This window comes from Papaver somniferum, chromosome 11 (assembly GCF_003573695.1).
Source record: "Papaver somniferum cultivar HN1 chromosome 11, ASM357369v1, whole genome shotgun sequence".
Taxonomy (NCBI): domain Eukaryota; kingdom Viridiplantae; phylum Streptophyta; class Magnoliopsida; order Ranunculales; family Papaveraceae; genus Papaver; species Papaver somniferum.
Genome location: NC_039368.1, coordinates 17,820,275 through 17,837,142, shown reverse-complemented (window position 1 = coordinate 17,837,142; position 16,868 = coordinate 17,820,275). Strand labels below are relative to the sequence as shown.

Sequence of the window (16,868 nt, the reverse complement as noted above, 5' to 3'; positions counted from 1 at the left end):
CGAGTGTCCAAAAAATATGAAATAATGAGGAATCCTTCGCAAAACAAGAGAAAACAATGAATATTAATAAAATAATAAGAGGTGCCCAAGGCCGGGCCCACCAACCGGCCGGCCGGCCGTGCCCTAGCCATGGTTGGCCCGTGCCTCTCCCATTATTTTTGTTATTTCGTGAACTCACGAAAACTCCTTGGTTTTAACAACTTTCCTTGTTTTTGCAAAACTCGTGAATTCTCCATAACTTGGTGGATTCACGAAATAATATTATTATAAAATAAGGAGAGGTGTACGAAACCGGGCAACCTAACCGGCCGGCCATGCCTAAGCCGTGGCCGGTCCCACACCTCACAATCCTTAGCCTTTTATAATTATTATTCCCTAATCTCATGAAACTCCTCCGTTTCAAAAAAAACTCGTGGATTCTCCATAACTTCAAGGATTCATGAAAAATAATAAAATAGGGAAAGGTGTGCGGGACCGGAAAACCTAGACGGCCGGCCATGCCCTAGCCATGGTCGGTCCCACAACTTTCAATCCCTAATCTTGCATAATTATTATTTTCCTCAATTCATGAAACTCCTGGGTTTGAGCAAAATTCATGATTTCTCCATATTTTCTCAAATATTGCTCAAATCACGAAAAACCAAAAGCCAATATAGTCGCACGACTGGCTAGCCTTTCACGGTAATTTTAAATATTAAAACACTTTTATTTTAATATTTTCAAAATATTGATGAATTGAGCAAACATGCTCATTTCAACAAAAATCGAGAATCCTCAGTCAAGATGAAACTCTTCTGAAAATTCACTATGTTGCTCGAACGCGCATCAGAAATACTGAAACTCTCAGTATGGAAACACGGACACCACAGCAACACGTGCATGCCTCCATGACCGACCAGAGTGATTCCCAGGGCTTGCACAAAGCCGGTCCCACATGTTTTCATAATGCTGACCTAATTTGTTCAGTTGCTCATACTGGGCCCGAACTCTCTCCAACCAACTGGAGAACCCTTCAAATGACCAACAACTGGTCCCGTGACCACCAAGAGCCGGTCCCATGCTCTTTTGGTCGGTACTCATCTCTTATACCTAGGTTTGTCACCTAACGCTGAATCCATCAATATTTCAATAAATGATGAAACCTGCATTTAATCATCGTTCTTTCACCAACTCTCAAACTGAGAACCCTGGTGCGTGCTCACTCGAGCACTGGGAATCACATGGACGTTCATAATCCCATGTGGTTGGTCCCTCTTCACTCATGACCAATTTTCATCAATTCACCAATTGTTGAAGGATTGATCAAAAAATTAGGGTTTCGAACAAACGCTCCACGAATCACCATTCTGAGCAAATTCAAACACAAAATTATGTTGATTCAGCAATCAACATCCAAATTAATAATATTCGGTAATTCACCAATATTTTTGATTAATATTTTATTGGGTCACGGCACCAGTAAATAATTCTTTGAATTGAGCAATACTTGCTCAGTTGCTCGAATACTGATCCAACCATCAATATTCGGTAATTCAGCAGTAGTTTGTCGAATTGAGCAACACTTGCTCAATTGCACGTCAAATTATCAATATTCAGTGTTTTGGTGAATTGAGAAACACTTTCTCAGTTGCACACCAAAATTATTAAATTCGTCGAATTGAGCAATACTTGCTCAGTTGCTCGACAAACTCTCAATATTCGGCAATTCGTCGAGTTGAGAAATACTTGCTCAGTCTCTAGTCAGTAATTCATTGAAATCTCAGAGAACTACATGTTCAATCCATGAATCACCAAGCATTCACCACTTACGGTCGATTCAACAAAATTAGACTCGCAGTCTAAATCCGTCAACAACTGACCAACTAATACACGTCTGCCTTGCAGACTCCATGATTCGTGAAATCTCAATCACGTCACAAATGGGGGACATCACTCAGGTTTTGGTCTGGCGGTCTACGGCACGTGGATTCATCCACAATGAGAAATGTGCGTAAGTCGTGTAAACGGTGGAAGGAGTTAGCAAAGTAGTGGGTGCACGATCAGTCAACTCTCCGCACGACATGGAACTGACTTTAGCACGATCTCACACTTTCCCACTCTTTCACTCAAGAAACCGTCACACTTACAGGGATCAGTGGTACATCATTCTTGCAATATAAATAAGTCTAAATCGAGGACATCAGGATCAATCGAATATCATCAATCATCGATTATCATCATTATCCGTCAACAACTCGATATAAACTTATTCACAGAACTCAACTTCAGCAGTTCAGCAATATTGCAGAAACCTTCAACACACCTACAATCCTTGATCATCACTGATCCCACATAACTCTCAGCTTCCCTCCTACAGATCAACCCATCTCCCTCTTTGCGACCGAATTGACTCCGGAACGACCATTGTCTTGGTTTAGGCCGGAGTCATACATTGATTTCCCGAATCTAAGCACCTCCTTTGCAGCGGTGCATCTGTGTGAGGATTAACATTTTGCCCGGCTAAGGAGTCTCGACAGCACACTCGACTCTCCACTTTCGAAAAAAAAACGGCGGCTCGTTTTTCCCCATCTACAGACGTCCTTTACATCCTAGAAGTTGCTACGACCCAAAGTCGAAGACTTATAAACAAATTTGTCTCCCACAGATAAGTCTATTCTATTTTTGATTTCTGTCTTTAGATAAAGATCAAGGTGAACAGGAAATACATCTAATAATCTGGTATTATGTCTCCCGAAGAGCATCCTAGAATATTAGTCACCTCACAATAACCTAATTGATTAACATAAGAAGTTATTGCAGAATCACAAGAGTCTGAGACGAAGAAACTGTTGTGATTACTTTTTATACCTTACCTATCGGAGATAAATCTCGAGAATATCTTAGAGAAGATTAAATTCAATACGATAGAAAAAGTAAGATCAATATAAACAACTATAAAGAAAATAGTCAGAACTGGCTTCACGAATCCCAAGCGAAGTATTTATGTCGTTAAACCTAGTAATGGTTCAGAAGAACTGGAAACCCAGGTTAAGAGAGAATCGACTCTAGTTTGCAACTAAAAGTGTCGGGATTAGGTTTCACAGATGCTAGAGCTTCTCCTTATATAGTCTTTCAAATCAGGGTTGCTTACAATCAAAGCTAAGATAGCTCTTTAACAAAGCAATTAATGTTTACCGTTAGATAAACATCTGACTTAAGATTCAAGTTAAGTTTGCTTAGAAAATAAGCAATCAATCTCCACCGTGAGATGGTTTAGCTTGATACACACAAATGAAATATACTTATATTCAGATATAGATGAACCGTACCTAAACATGTATAACAAGTTGGCTCAATAACAATTAACCGAAGTTAGCCATATGAACGATTTTAGCTGAATGTGATCTTTTGTGAATCATATCCCAAAAATTATGCTCTTTACCCTTTGTTCATAACTGGCTAAGCGGAGAAATTTTCCGGATGATTGCGTTTCTCTTAAAAATAGAGAAAAATATCGTTTGGTCCTTTTTTAGGTGGGCCCATGTCTGTTTATTCCTTTGGTCAAACGCCTTTACTGTTTGGTCCATAATTAAAAAAAATACCAAACAGACAATAATACCCTTACCTTAACTGTTAACGCATTCAACCCACGATCTCCTAAAAACGCGTCAACTGTCTTTCTCATTCTTTTCAGTTTCATTTTCAGAGAACTACAACTTCTTCGTCTTCTTCACTCCAAAACCCAGAGAACGAACATCAACAAAACCAAGAATCCACCAAAATCATTCGAAATTATTTCAACTTTCGCAAATCAAAATCAAAACTGTCTTTAAAAATCAGAAAACCAAACCCAAAAAATCGAAAAACCCTAGAAAAATTGAAGAAATCAAAACCCTAAATGGGTAAATCGAAGAGGAAAGTACTAGTAGATACATCTTCAGAAGAAGAAGTTGAAGAAAGAGATAGCCAATTAGTTGTTTTTGAAGGAGATAGTCAAGAAGAAGAAGAACCAGTGACAAAGAAATCAACAGTAAAGAAAGCAGCGAAAGGTAAAAACACTAATTCGAAGTTGATTTTTGATCTGTTTGTTGTTGAATTGAGCATGTATTCCAATTTTTCTGCTGTCTGCATGTTTCTCCTTTGGTGTTTGCCGGACTTCATTTCTAGAATGAAGTATAGAAAAATTCTACTGAGTCCATGTTTCTCATTTGATGTTTGCCGGACTTCATTTCTAGAATGACGTCTAGAAAAATTGTACTGAGTCCATACTTCTCATTTGATGTTTGCCGGACTTCATTTCTATAATGAAGTCTAGAAAAATTGTGCTAAGTCCATGTTTCTCCTTTGGTGTTTGCTGGACTTCATTTCTAAAATGAAGTCTAGAAAAATTATACTGAGTCCATGTTTCTCCTTTTGTGTTTGCCGGACTTCATTTCTAGAATGAAGTCTAGAAAAATTGCGCTAAGTCCATGTTTCTCCTTTGGTGTTTGCCGGACTTCATTTCTAGAATGAATTCTAGAAAAATTGTACTGAGTCCATACTTCTCATTTGATGTTTGCCGGACTTCATTTCTAGAATGAAGTCTATAAAAATTTTGATAAGTCCATGTTTCTCCTTTGGTGTTTGCTGGACTTCATTTCTAGAATGAAGTCTAGAAAAATTGTACTGAGTCCATGTTTCTCACTTGATGTTTGCTGGACTTCATTTCTAGAATGAATTCTAGAAAAATTGCGCTAAGTCCATGTTTCTCCTTTGTGTTTGCCGGACTTCATTTCTAGAATGAAGTCTAGAAAAATTGTATTGAGTCCATGTTTCTCCTTTGGTGTTTGCTGGACTTCACTTCTAGAATGAGGTCTAGAAAATTTTTACTGAGTCCATGTTTCTCCTTTGGTGTTTGCTAGACTTCATTTCTAGAATGAAATCTAGAAAAATTGTACTGAGTCCATGTTTCTCATTTGATGTTTGCTGGACTTCATTTCTAGAATGAAGTATAGAAAAATTGCATTAAGTCCATGTTTCTCCTTTGGTGTTTGATGGACTTCATTTCTAGAATGAAATCTAGAAAAATTGCGCTAAGTCCATGTTTCTCCTTTGGTGTTTGCTGGACTTCATTTCTAGAATGAAGTCTAGAAAAATTGTACTAAGTCCATGTTTCTCCTTTGGTGTTTGCTGGACTTCATTTCTAGAATGAAGTCTAGAAAAATTGCGCTTCAAGATTTTACAGTTCATTATCTACATTCTTATACCTTCATATTCTACCTAGATTTTGTACAAAAATGAAGTAAGCCGGTGTTGACATTATCTAGATTCATTCTTGTGTTGGTTCTTCTTTGAAAGCCTCATTTTATTGAATGAACTTCGAAATGCTTGAGAGTTCACCAAGTAGAATGAACTGAAGTATTGGTCCTTCTCAAGCCACACTTTATCTTCTTTTATAAGCTACTATTTAAAAAAATGTAACCATTAATCTTCTTTTCTTTTGTCTTTAGAAAAATTGTAGATAAGAAGATAAAGTGTAGCTTTGCTGGAGCCATTGCTCTTGCTGCTAAGATTAAAGCTCTTCCAAAACATGAGGCTTTGAATGAAGAACAGAAAGATGCTTTGTATAGGAGTCCGTTGGGGAGTGTAGCCAAAGTATTTCTGGAAGGGGAGATTGTTGCTACTGAATGGATTAAGTCAATACCTGCTGTCCAAGTTGTCTGCGATGCACATCAGTTCATTCCTGAAACAAATGAACATACGTTCGTTTTCAAAGTAGGGGAAGAAACATATGTGCTAAGATCATCACCTGAAAAGTTGTCATTAGTGTTTGGAATACCATGTATTACTGGAGGTGGAGTAGAAGAATCTTTCTTGGACACTAGAAACGTAGATAACTATACTACTGGAAGGTTCTATCAATCCTACTAATTTGTTCCACCTAAAAAGAAATTTTCTGATATAAAGAACACATAATTGAAATAAAAAATCATTGAGTTGATTAGGAATAGAGGATCTACTGAAGATCTTGTAACCATGTTTGAGCTCTTTCTATTGTCTACTATTTTTCTTACTACTGGTGATGGAGGTTCTATCCACACCAAGTACCTAGCCTTCCTAGAGGAAATAGATAGAGTATCTCTGCCGCATCTCATACACAAGCATTTGATGGAAAGCTTGAGAATAGGTTCTTCTGAAGGGTGTTACCTTTACTTGTTGGTGAGATGAAATATTATTCATTTTTTCATTTTGAGGTTTGATGTTGAAATGAATTGTTGCTGATAACTGACCAGTATAATTCTTGTCTTTTCAGCCTTGGTTTGCTGAGCATTCAAAGAAATTAAAACCCAAGTGGCAGGTGAAGAAAATAGTAGACTACCGTCCAAGATTTGCAAGGTGGAATATCGATACCATTTGCAAACACTTAACGTCTAAGATGAATGTTGATGATTTTGGAGAGGTAAAAATCTAGTACCATTATATTTTATTCAATTTCATATAATGAACTATGTTGCTTTAAGATAAAACTGGGAATTCATTCCATAAAATGAACTCTGACTGTTAATGTCGAATCATCTGATGTTCTGGTTCATTCTCCTTGTATTGTCATGGATACCTACAAGGAATGTTTAATGAGTGTGTTCATTGTGTGTAATGAAATCAATTTTTTTTTTGTGTGTGTAGCTGTCGGATATGTTCTTGGAAGAATATACCGATGCTGAAAACAAGCTCCTGCAAAAGCAAAAAGCCAAGACAAAGGCTGAATTGCTTGAGCAAGAATTCAGTCAAATGAATGCCCAGATAGAACATATGAAAGCTACACATGTTCAAGAAATAGAGGACCTGAGAGGTAAACATGCTCAAGAGATATAACAGTTGACAAAGAAGCATACCGAAGAGATGTTGGATCTTTTGTTAAGGCAGGAAGACCTTGAAAAATCACTTGCAGAAGCCACAACTTCGAAGACACTCTTTGATAGAAAGATGGAATGCCTTGAAATATACTTGGCTTCAAAGCAACCTGAAGTTGATGCATTGCTAGCTCAAGGAGGGAATGTGGCGAAATTCATGGCAGACCAAGCATCAGAGTACATGCGTATTAAATTTTTTACTGATGAGCATAAGGATGCTAAAGATATGCAATCATATGCTGTTGTGGATGAGGCCGTGGAAGCTGGTGTTGGAAATATGAATGATGATGTTGGAATTGCAAACCCAGATGATGTTGTGGATGATGGAATGCAAGCAGTACCAGATGTTGTAAATGAAGCTGTTGGAGGTTCTGATCATCTCTTTCCCGCCTTATCTGTTGGAGATCTTCTTTAGAAGTTGATGCAAGTGATATTCAGCAAAAGCTCCTTGATGAGATGACTGAAGTAGAGCTTCCTTCAATTCCAAACAACACCACAGCTCCTTTGAGTATTGATCAATGTGTGAACTTGGGTAAGAATTCTAAATTTTTTTCTTCCTTCTGCAAATATTTTAGTTTTACTTTTCAAGCATAGGTTGGAGTTCATTCTCATGGATGAACTCTGGCTACAATATAGAAGTTGGACTTCATTCTGGAAATGAATTCTGACTTTTCATGCAAGGGTTGGAGTTCATTCTCATGGATGAACTCTGGCTACAAATATAGAAGTTGGAGTTCATTCTTCTGAATGAAGGTGTATACCATGTTTGATGTTTGATGAATAATACCATGTTTGCTGGACTTCATTTCTAGAATGAAGTCTATAAAAATTATACTGAAAATTGTTGTTTGAGTTCATTCTTCTGAATGAAGGTGTATACCGTGTTCTATGAGTTCCTTCTTTATAATGAAGGTGTATACCAAGTTACCTCTTTGATGTTTGCTGGACTTCATTTCTAGAATGAAGTCTAGAAAAATTGTAAAGAGCTCATTCCTATAGTAAACCATGTTTCTCCTTTAATGTTTGCTGGACTTCATTTTATAGAATGAAGTTAGTAGATCTATATGATGATGTTGTAGAATGAAGTTAGATATATTTATGAGTTCATTCTTTAGAATGAAGGTGTATATTTGTTAGATTTATGCTTCTTGAATTATTTGTAACAGCAAGTGACACAGATGATATATTAGATAGAGAAAAGCATGTGAGTCTGCAGTTTATTGATGACAAGAATGAGAAGAATGAGGATTTGAATGATGAAGAAGCTGATACCGTCATCAAAGCTACACTAAAGGCAATCAATAAAGACTGTAGTCCTCCTAGTTTCTCGATTGGGATGACACAGTACCAGCCTACTCCTGTGTCATAAGAAGCAACTGGAGTAGTTACTAGGTCAAAGAAAGCAAAGACAACTGTCGCAGACGTGGAAACATTTTCGCAAATAGTTGCAGAACTGAATGAAATTGGCCTTGGTTCATCGATGGAGCAGACTCAGAAGACACCTGTGAAAGTAGTACCAGAAGAAACTAGTAGAATGGCTACTATATCAAACAAACCAGTGAAACCAATAGGGGATGAATTCATATCAGGATCAGATTACAGTTTAAAGAAAACAAGATTCAGACTGATGTTGAACAAAGAAAAGAAGGTAGTGGCAAAGGTACCACCTCAAGTTGATAGAGATAAAGAAGTGAATAAGAAGAATATACCACAGGCGCAACAAGAGATAAAGAAGAACCCTGTTGGTAAGAGGAAAAGAGGATCCGAGCCTGCAAATGTTCAGGGAGCAACACCACAGGCGCAACAAGAACATCGGATTCAAGAAGCAGCAACACAGGCTCCTCGAAGAGTAAGACAAGAAATCAAGCCAAATCTACCAGAACTAAGAGGATCTCCTTTGTACCACGGATTTGATAATGCTGCGCTGGCGGTATTTGGTGATTTCTTCGGCAAAGCTATGACTACGTATGTTTATATTACTAGCTCTTTATATGTTTCTCTTCAATAATTCGTTTTTGGTATAAACTTTTGACAGTTCATTTTTTCTTTTTATTTTTGCAGTCAAGCAGCTTGGAAAGCAGAGAATCACAAGCAAATTCCAATTTCAGTTCAAGGGAGTGAAATCTTTTCTCTGTTGTTCAATGATTACTTGGATACCACCTTGCTGGGTTACTATATATAAAGAAAGTATAAAGCTGCAAACAACGGTAGAATGCTCAATGATAGCGAGGACAGTGAGACTCGAAGAAAGTATATCAACTTCGAGATTATGAATTTAACATCATTCGTAAGTGTGTTTCTTCCTATCCATTGATAAAAAGTGAACTATTTGCTTGCAGTTTGTCTGATTTAGATAAAAATGCATGCCTATGAAGGTTATTTTGATTTTTATCTATTTGAACTGTGAACTGTATAATCCAGCATGCATAGAATGAGAACTGCTTATCTAATTCATTTCTCTTTTTGTTTTCAGACATTTTTTGCGTGGCACAATGAACTTAAGAGAACAGAAGAAGTTGATCAGTTTATAAAAAGCATGCCTGAAAAAACCGAAAAGCTGTTCATTCCTATGATTACTGACCCACACAGTGGTAATGCAAAATCAAAAGGGTCACTAGGTGAACACTGGCATCTGCTAGTTTTTGACATTGGCAACTACACATGGGAGCATTACAACTCCATCAAAAAGGGAGAGCTTGGTAAGCAATGCAAAGCTGACGCAAACAGAATGGCTATGTACTGCATGAAACACATCAACTTGTGGCTACAAGCTCATGGTAGGGTGAGATGCAGCAACGTCAACTTTGAAAATCTGCCAGGAGTGCCAGATCAAGGAGCATATCCAGATTGCATGTTGTACACCTGCTATTGGATCAAGAGAAGTGTCAAGCCAACCATAAACAAGTCTCAAAGTGTGTTGAAGAAAGCTGACATGATAGAGAAGATGCAAGCAAGAATAGTTGGGATGGCCTACAAACTTCTTACTGCATCAGGGGATGAAGAGAGCTGGGGTGAATTTTCCAACTCAGAATACCTTAGCAATTGCTTACTTGGAACAGATTAAATAGACAAAACTCTTTTTAACTATAGTATATTGCACAGTAGATTAATTCTTATTGCAACAGAAAACTCTTATGTCTAATATCACCTGAATTACCTTCTAATGTAATTGATACTCTAGTATGTTTTATATTTTCATCTATCATATTTTGGATAGTATATAACATCAATGTTCTATATTATTCCTTGTCTTTCTGTCTTATTTTCTTATGAATTTATTTTTTGTAGCATGAATGTTCCTTCTTTGATGTTTTGGTGGACTTCATTCCTGAAAATAAACTTTATGGAATTCAAGTCAGTTCTAGGAAAACTAGTGTTCAATCCTGAAAATGAAGTCATTTCAGTAAATGAACTGATAGAGGGACAGTTCATTCCAGATAATGAGAAATCATGCATTGTCTTACTATCTAATGGATACCTATTAACTCTAATACTTCAGAATTTTGTCTTCTGTCTTATGTATACCAGTTCATTTACCAAAATGAACTCTATTGGTTATAGGAAAACTTGTGTTCATTCCTGAAAATGAAGTTCATTTCAGTAACTGAACTGATATATATCCCCCTAATAATGAAAAATACATATCCCATAGAGTTGATTTGTAGGAAAAATACCATAACCTGCTACAAAATATCATTACATAGATATCCAAAAAGAAATAATATCTAAAAAAAGCATTTCTAAGAAAAAAAAGGGAGTTCATTACAGAAAATGAAGTTCATTCCAGAAAATGAAGTGCTTATCAAAAAGTTAAAAAAAAAAACAAAAAAAAAACTACAACCAGTGCATAATCAAACAGGTAAGAGAAGTTCATAAAAACATAAAAAAAACATAAACTAGAAAAAAGGTTCATGCATACTACTCCATCATTAATACACGACAGGTAGCTTTGTTGTGGTTCCCAATCTTCTTGCAATTTGAGCACTTCATATGCCTTCTCTCCTTCTCATAAGCACCACAGATGCGCTTCTTTGGTGGTCTTCTTGGAGGTGGCCTTAGAATACCAGGTAGGACTCTCTCTTCAGGTTCATACGCTTCTGGCCTGTCGTAATTGAGAATGGGTCGAATTGCAGGAGCATACGTATGGCGAAAATGATTCGAACCAAATTAAGGCTGAACAAACCTCAACATCTCAATACCACTCATAGTAATAGTAGCAGTTGCGTGAGAACAGGGGAAACCAAACACTTTCCATCTCTGGAAATTGCACGTCATATGCATCAGATCAACAACATGAGAGCTAGGAGAGTGAACCTCATATATACCATTACCTGACTCCGTAACACTCCATGGACTCCCTATATCGACATGTGACTTGAGTAGAGCTTTATAGATGGGAGTCAAACTATCACTATAATTTCTACCGAGCTCACGCCTTTCTGCACTCATCCTCATAATCTTTATCCTAATATCATCAACAAGAGCAGCTGGAGGCAGATCCCTTTCAGGAAGAATCCAGTTATTGAAAGACTCTGCAATAGTTTACGAGTGTGTCCCATACCTACATCCTACGAAGAAAGCATTTGCCCAATGCTTGGGATCGATATTTCTGATGTACTTGGCAACCCAACCACATCCTATGATACACATCTCATTTAAAGCAGACTCATATTTAGCAACACTATAGCAGTATGCATCTTTATGGAACAAATCTTGAACTTGTTTATAATTCTCATGTGATTTATTGATGGGGAGGTTATTCTTCAAATGATGGAAACAGTAACTATGATAAGAGTTTGGAAAATACTTGGGAATACTTTGCTTCAGCCCTTCATGATGATCAGTGATAAAGGTGATAGGACGAGAGTCGACACAATGCTGCAAGTTCTCCATAAACCACTCCCACCCTTCAATGTCTTCTCCAGGAACTAAAGCATACGCAAAAGTAAAAAATCATACAGAATGAAAAGAACACAAAAAAGAACTAAAAGTGTCAGTTCATTAAAAAATATCTATAACAAAAATAAAAGTTTCATTCTTAAAATGAAGTCCATTCTGTAGCATGAACTGTATAATCAAAAAATCTATAACTTTTCTACATTTCATTCCAAAAAATGAAGTCCATTCTGTAACATGAACTGTAGAATAATCAATATCTATAAATTTTCTACACTTCATTCCAACAATGAAGTTCATTCTATAACATGAACTAAGACCTTCTTCTTCAAAAAATAACAAAGTAAAACATAAACAAAAGCAGCAGGAGTTCATTCCCCGCTTATGAACAGCTAAAAAACTTAACAGAGAAGCTTCATTCATTCACATTGCTATTAAAAATCAAAAAAACTAAAGGTTTCATTCTATATAATGAATTCCATTCTGTAGCATGAACTGTATAATACAAAAATCTATAACTTTTCTACACTTCATTCCAAAAATGAAGTCCATTATATAACATGAACTGTAGAATCAAAGCAGCAGGAGTTCATTCCCACTTATGAACAACTAAAAACTTAACAAAAAATAAGAGTTCATTCTTAAAATGAAGATCTTCTTAACAAAATAACAAAAGTAAAACTGATAGAAATTACTTTCTTCTTGAAAATAAAATGAGTTCATCCTAAAAAATGAAAAACCTTAACAGAGAAACTTCATTCATTCACATTGCTCTTAAAAATCAAACAACAAACTAATATGAGTTATTCAGAAAAGAAAAAAAAATTACTTTGGTTTCCATTCACACCAGTGGCAGCCATCACTGTTCCCTTGAATCTCCCATTGAGAAATGTTGCATCACAGTAAAGCATAGGGCGAATGAACCGGTATCCTTCCATACAGGAAGCAAAACATATGAAAATCCTCTGAAAACGTTTAGTCTCTTTATCATACTCAAACTTAATATAACTGCGAGGATTGGTAGCCTTTATTGCTTCAACATACAAAATAAGATATGTATAACTTTTTACATCATCGCTATATATCTCTGCCTTAGATGCTTCATTCCCTTTATAAGCATGATGGTATTTTATGTCAATTCCATAACAACTCTTCACCTGAGCAACCATATCATTAGGCTTTATCGACGGATTTGACTGTATTTGATCCTTGAATAGATGCTTAATCAATTTCTTCTTCACAGGTGGGTCCTTCAGCTTATAAGCACCACCACATTTATGCTCCCCATTGAATTCCTTGATAGCAAAGACACTTTTAACGGTATCGATTGGAATACAGTGCAGATACCAAGGACATTCTGCATTCCTACCACACTTGCCTGTGAACCTGAGTCTGTCATTCTTAACCTTTGCAACTGTATAGCCAGACTTGCTGCAATATTTGCTGACAGCTAAGCGACCTCATCAACACCACCATGAAAAACTTGACCAGCACCTTTAAAAATATCTTCCCAACCTTCGGATAAAAGAGGTTTCAATTGCTCATGACCTTCCGTCAGGTATTTAATCTTTGAAGTCTCAGTGAATCCAGTGCATGATTCATCGTCACTGAGCGACTGCGTGGAAATACCAGACGAAGAGCTAGAAGCAACACCATGACAAGCCTCCTCAACAAACAGATCAAAACTTGACAATTCCCTTGAACAAGTAACCGCAATTAGACCTTGAAGAGAATAATCACAATTAATGAGAGCTTTATCACAACGACTAATAAATCTTATGCTCCGAGGAGTCAAGTTTCTCCAATAATCACAAAAAAATATTTTAAAGTCACGAATCATAGTATCTAAAGAAACTTTCAACGGAATACCATCCCCTTTGTAATACACAACATTATAACAACTGGATAGGGTCATACTTAACCTGAAAAATGAACACACACACAAAATAGTTCATTATTGGAATGAAGCTGAAACAAAATAGCTTCATTCTATAACATTCTAACAAAATAAAGAGTTTATTCCACGAATGAAGCCTTAAACAGAATGATCTCATTCATTAACATCCTAACAGATAAAGCAGAGAAGCAACAGTACTTCTTCCATGACAAAAAAAGAAAAGTTCATTCCCGGAATGAAGCCTTAATACAATGACTTCATTCGTTAATATCCTAACAGATAAACAAAAGCACCAACAATACTTCTTCCATGACAAAAGAAGAATTCATTCTCGAAATGAAGCCTTAACAAAATAAAGATTCTTAACAGAACAACACTAATAGATTCTTCCTTAAACAAAATAAAGAGTTCATTCCAAGAAATGAAGCATTAACAGAATAAATATTCTTAACAGAACAACACTAATAGATTCTTCCTTAAACAAAATAAAGAGTTCATTCCAAGAAATGAAGCCTTAACAGAATGACTTCATTTCGTTAACATCCTAAAAAAGATAAAAAAAACAAAGCACCAACAGTACTTATTCCATGGTAAAAGAAGAGTTCATTATTGGAATGAAGCCGTAACGCTATTAATAGCTTCTTCCTTAAAAAAATAAAGAGTTCATTCTAACAAATGAAGCCTTAACAAAACGACTTCATTCATTCTAATCAAAGAAAAACTTAGCTGATCTATAATTCAAGGAAAGGATTAGCGTGAAAACTCACCAGCAACAAGAAGAATTCAAAATCAAAACTCCAAAAAAACACCGATCTACGAATCTGTAATTCCAAAAAATCAACTCCAACTAAATCAATCTTCACTTCAAAAAAGTCTCGAATCAAATCTTCAAAAAAGCCTCTAATCAAATCTTCGAATCAAATCTTCTGTAATCAAAATCTCGAATCAAATTCACTCCAAATCAAAACACCGTAATCAAATTCACTATGTAATCAAATCAATCTTCATAACCAAGTCAATCTGCTGTAAATCGAATCGATCTTGGTATCAAAAACGAAATCGAGGAAGATTTCGTAAACCCTAGAAACAAAAATCTGCAGCAAAAGAAGAAAAACGAGATCAGAATAGGAGAGAGAAAATTTTCTTGAACTTGAAATTTATTGTTGTTGTTTCTTGTTTATATATGTCGGTAAAAGGACCAAACAATAAAATTTAGGACCAAAAGATAATTTTTGCACGTGCAGGGGTGTTTTGGTAACAGAAAAAGAATATTCCGTGTGGGTGGACAAAACCCTAGGACCAAAGTATAATTTTCAGGACCAAACTACAATTTATATTGCTAAAATGGGCCAAACAGACAATTGACTAGGTCAATTGGACTAGACTCTCTCTAATATATTATTCCTAGGACTATATGGTATTTCCTTGAACAGGAAACACTAATAATCTGGTATTATGTCTCCCGAAGAGCATCCTAGAATATTATTCACCTCACAATAACCTAACTGATTAACAGAAGAAGTTATTGCAGAATCACAAGAGTCTGAGACGAAGAAACTGTTGTGATTACTTTTTATACCTTACCTATCAGAGATAAATCTCGAGAATATCTTAGAGAATATTAAATTCAATACGATAGAAAAAGTAAGATCAATATACACAACTATAAAGAAAATAGTTAGAACTGGCTTCACGAATCCCAAGCGAAGTTTTAAGTCGTTAAACTTAGTAATGATTCAGAAGAACTGGAAACCCAGGTTAAGAGAGAATCGACTCTAGTTTGCAACTAAAAGTGTCGGGATTAGGTTTCCCAGATGATAGAGCTTCTCCTTATATAGTCTTTCAACTCAGAGTTGCTTACAATCAAAGCTAAGATAGCTCTTTAACAAAGCAATTAATATTCACTGTTAGATAAACATCTGACTTAAGATTCAAGTTAAGTTTTCTTAGAAAATAAGTAATCAATCTCCACCGTGAGATGGTTTAGCTTGATACACACAAATGAAATATACTTATATTCAGATATTGATGAACCGTACCTAAACATGTATAACAAGTTGGCTCAATAACAATTAACCGAAGTTAGCCATATGAACAGTTTTAGCTGAATGTGATCTTTTGTGAATCATATCCCAAAATTACGCTCTTTACCCTTTGTTCATAACTGGCTAAGCGGAGAAATTTTCTGGATGATTGCGTTTCTCTTAAAAATAATGTTTCTTGATTTCTACTAAAAATCTAAGGTCTTTATTTTTAAATCATGTATTCATAATTGGTGCGAAAAATGTTCAATACAAATTTACTCGTAAATTTATTAATGAACAAGAAAATCCTTCCTATAGAGAAAGGCTGATTATGTCATTCTTAAAGAGAATAACATGAAATGGAGGAGAGTGTAGACTTGTACTTAAAAAACTATGTCTTTGTAGGGATACATTTGTGAAATCTTAGGAGAAATGTAGCCATAAAATCTCTCCCCGGTGAAGATACAAAATTGCGATATTTATTAGAATTATCTTAAAATTGGCATGTTATCTTTTTTCTCGATAATCACATAAGGCGTAGTTCATTACGATCCCTATTTAAAAATTTTGTCAAATTATGAAAAAAACAGGAGGAGAACATATAACATGCGAGCGAATGGATTCGAGGTCCCGACCTCTCCCGTTAATAATTTTTGTAAAAAAAAACCGCTAGAAAATAACAGATACATTTACGGTGGGGATTATAAAGCAAAAATTATTAGTCGACCGTGGGAAAAACCGGTGAAAATCCCGTAACTCTAATAGGTGGGATTTCCCCTGATTTTTCCCACGGTCATCCTGGCACTACTGATTATAAAGTGGTGGTGTTTCTAAAAGCTTCCCCAAATAAGAGAGATTGTTAATCAATTTCCCAACTGATAACCTCTGTAGATAGTGGATAGTGACAACAACATATCCTAGTAATGGCAAATAAAGTGGAGCTGGAACCTGGAACGGGACTATAAAAAATACATCTTCTTTTGTGAGAAGCCAAAGTCAAAACTTAAGGTTAGCATATGAAAATCATTTTACAAATGTTTTTAATTTCGCGAAGAGTATTTAAGATCTAGTTTGGGAAATTTAGATGTTGTTAACTTTCTTTCAATAAACAATCTAAATGTTCTCTTCGGAAAAATAAAATAAACAATTTAAATTGTTCGTGTAAGGCCAACGGCTCAATCC

General features: G+C 35.8%; 1 protein-coding gene across 1 annotated transcript; it reads right to left on the bottom strand.

Moving 5' to 3' along the window:
- Positions 1 to 10,787: 10,787 nt before the first annotated feature.
- On the bottom strand, positions 10,788 to 13,823 carry LOC113324186. Its single transcript, XM_026572509.1, has 7 exons — positions 13,807 to 13,823; positions 13,635 to 13,687; positions 13,281 to 13,487; positions 12,595 to 13,179; positions 11,488 to 11,797; positions 11,053 to 11,370; positions 10,788 to 10,971 (listed from the first exon to the last, which is right to left on the bottom strand). The coding sequence occupies exons 1-7, from the start codon at positions 13,821 to 13,823 to the stop codon at positions 10,788 to 10,790; spliced, it is 1,674 nt and encodes a 557-aa protein (XP_026428294.1).
- Positions 13,824 to 16,868: the final 3,045 nt, after the last annotated feature.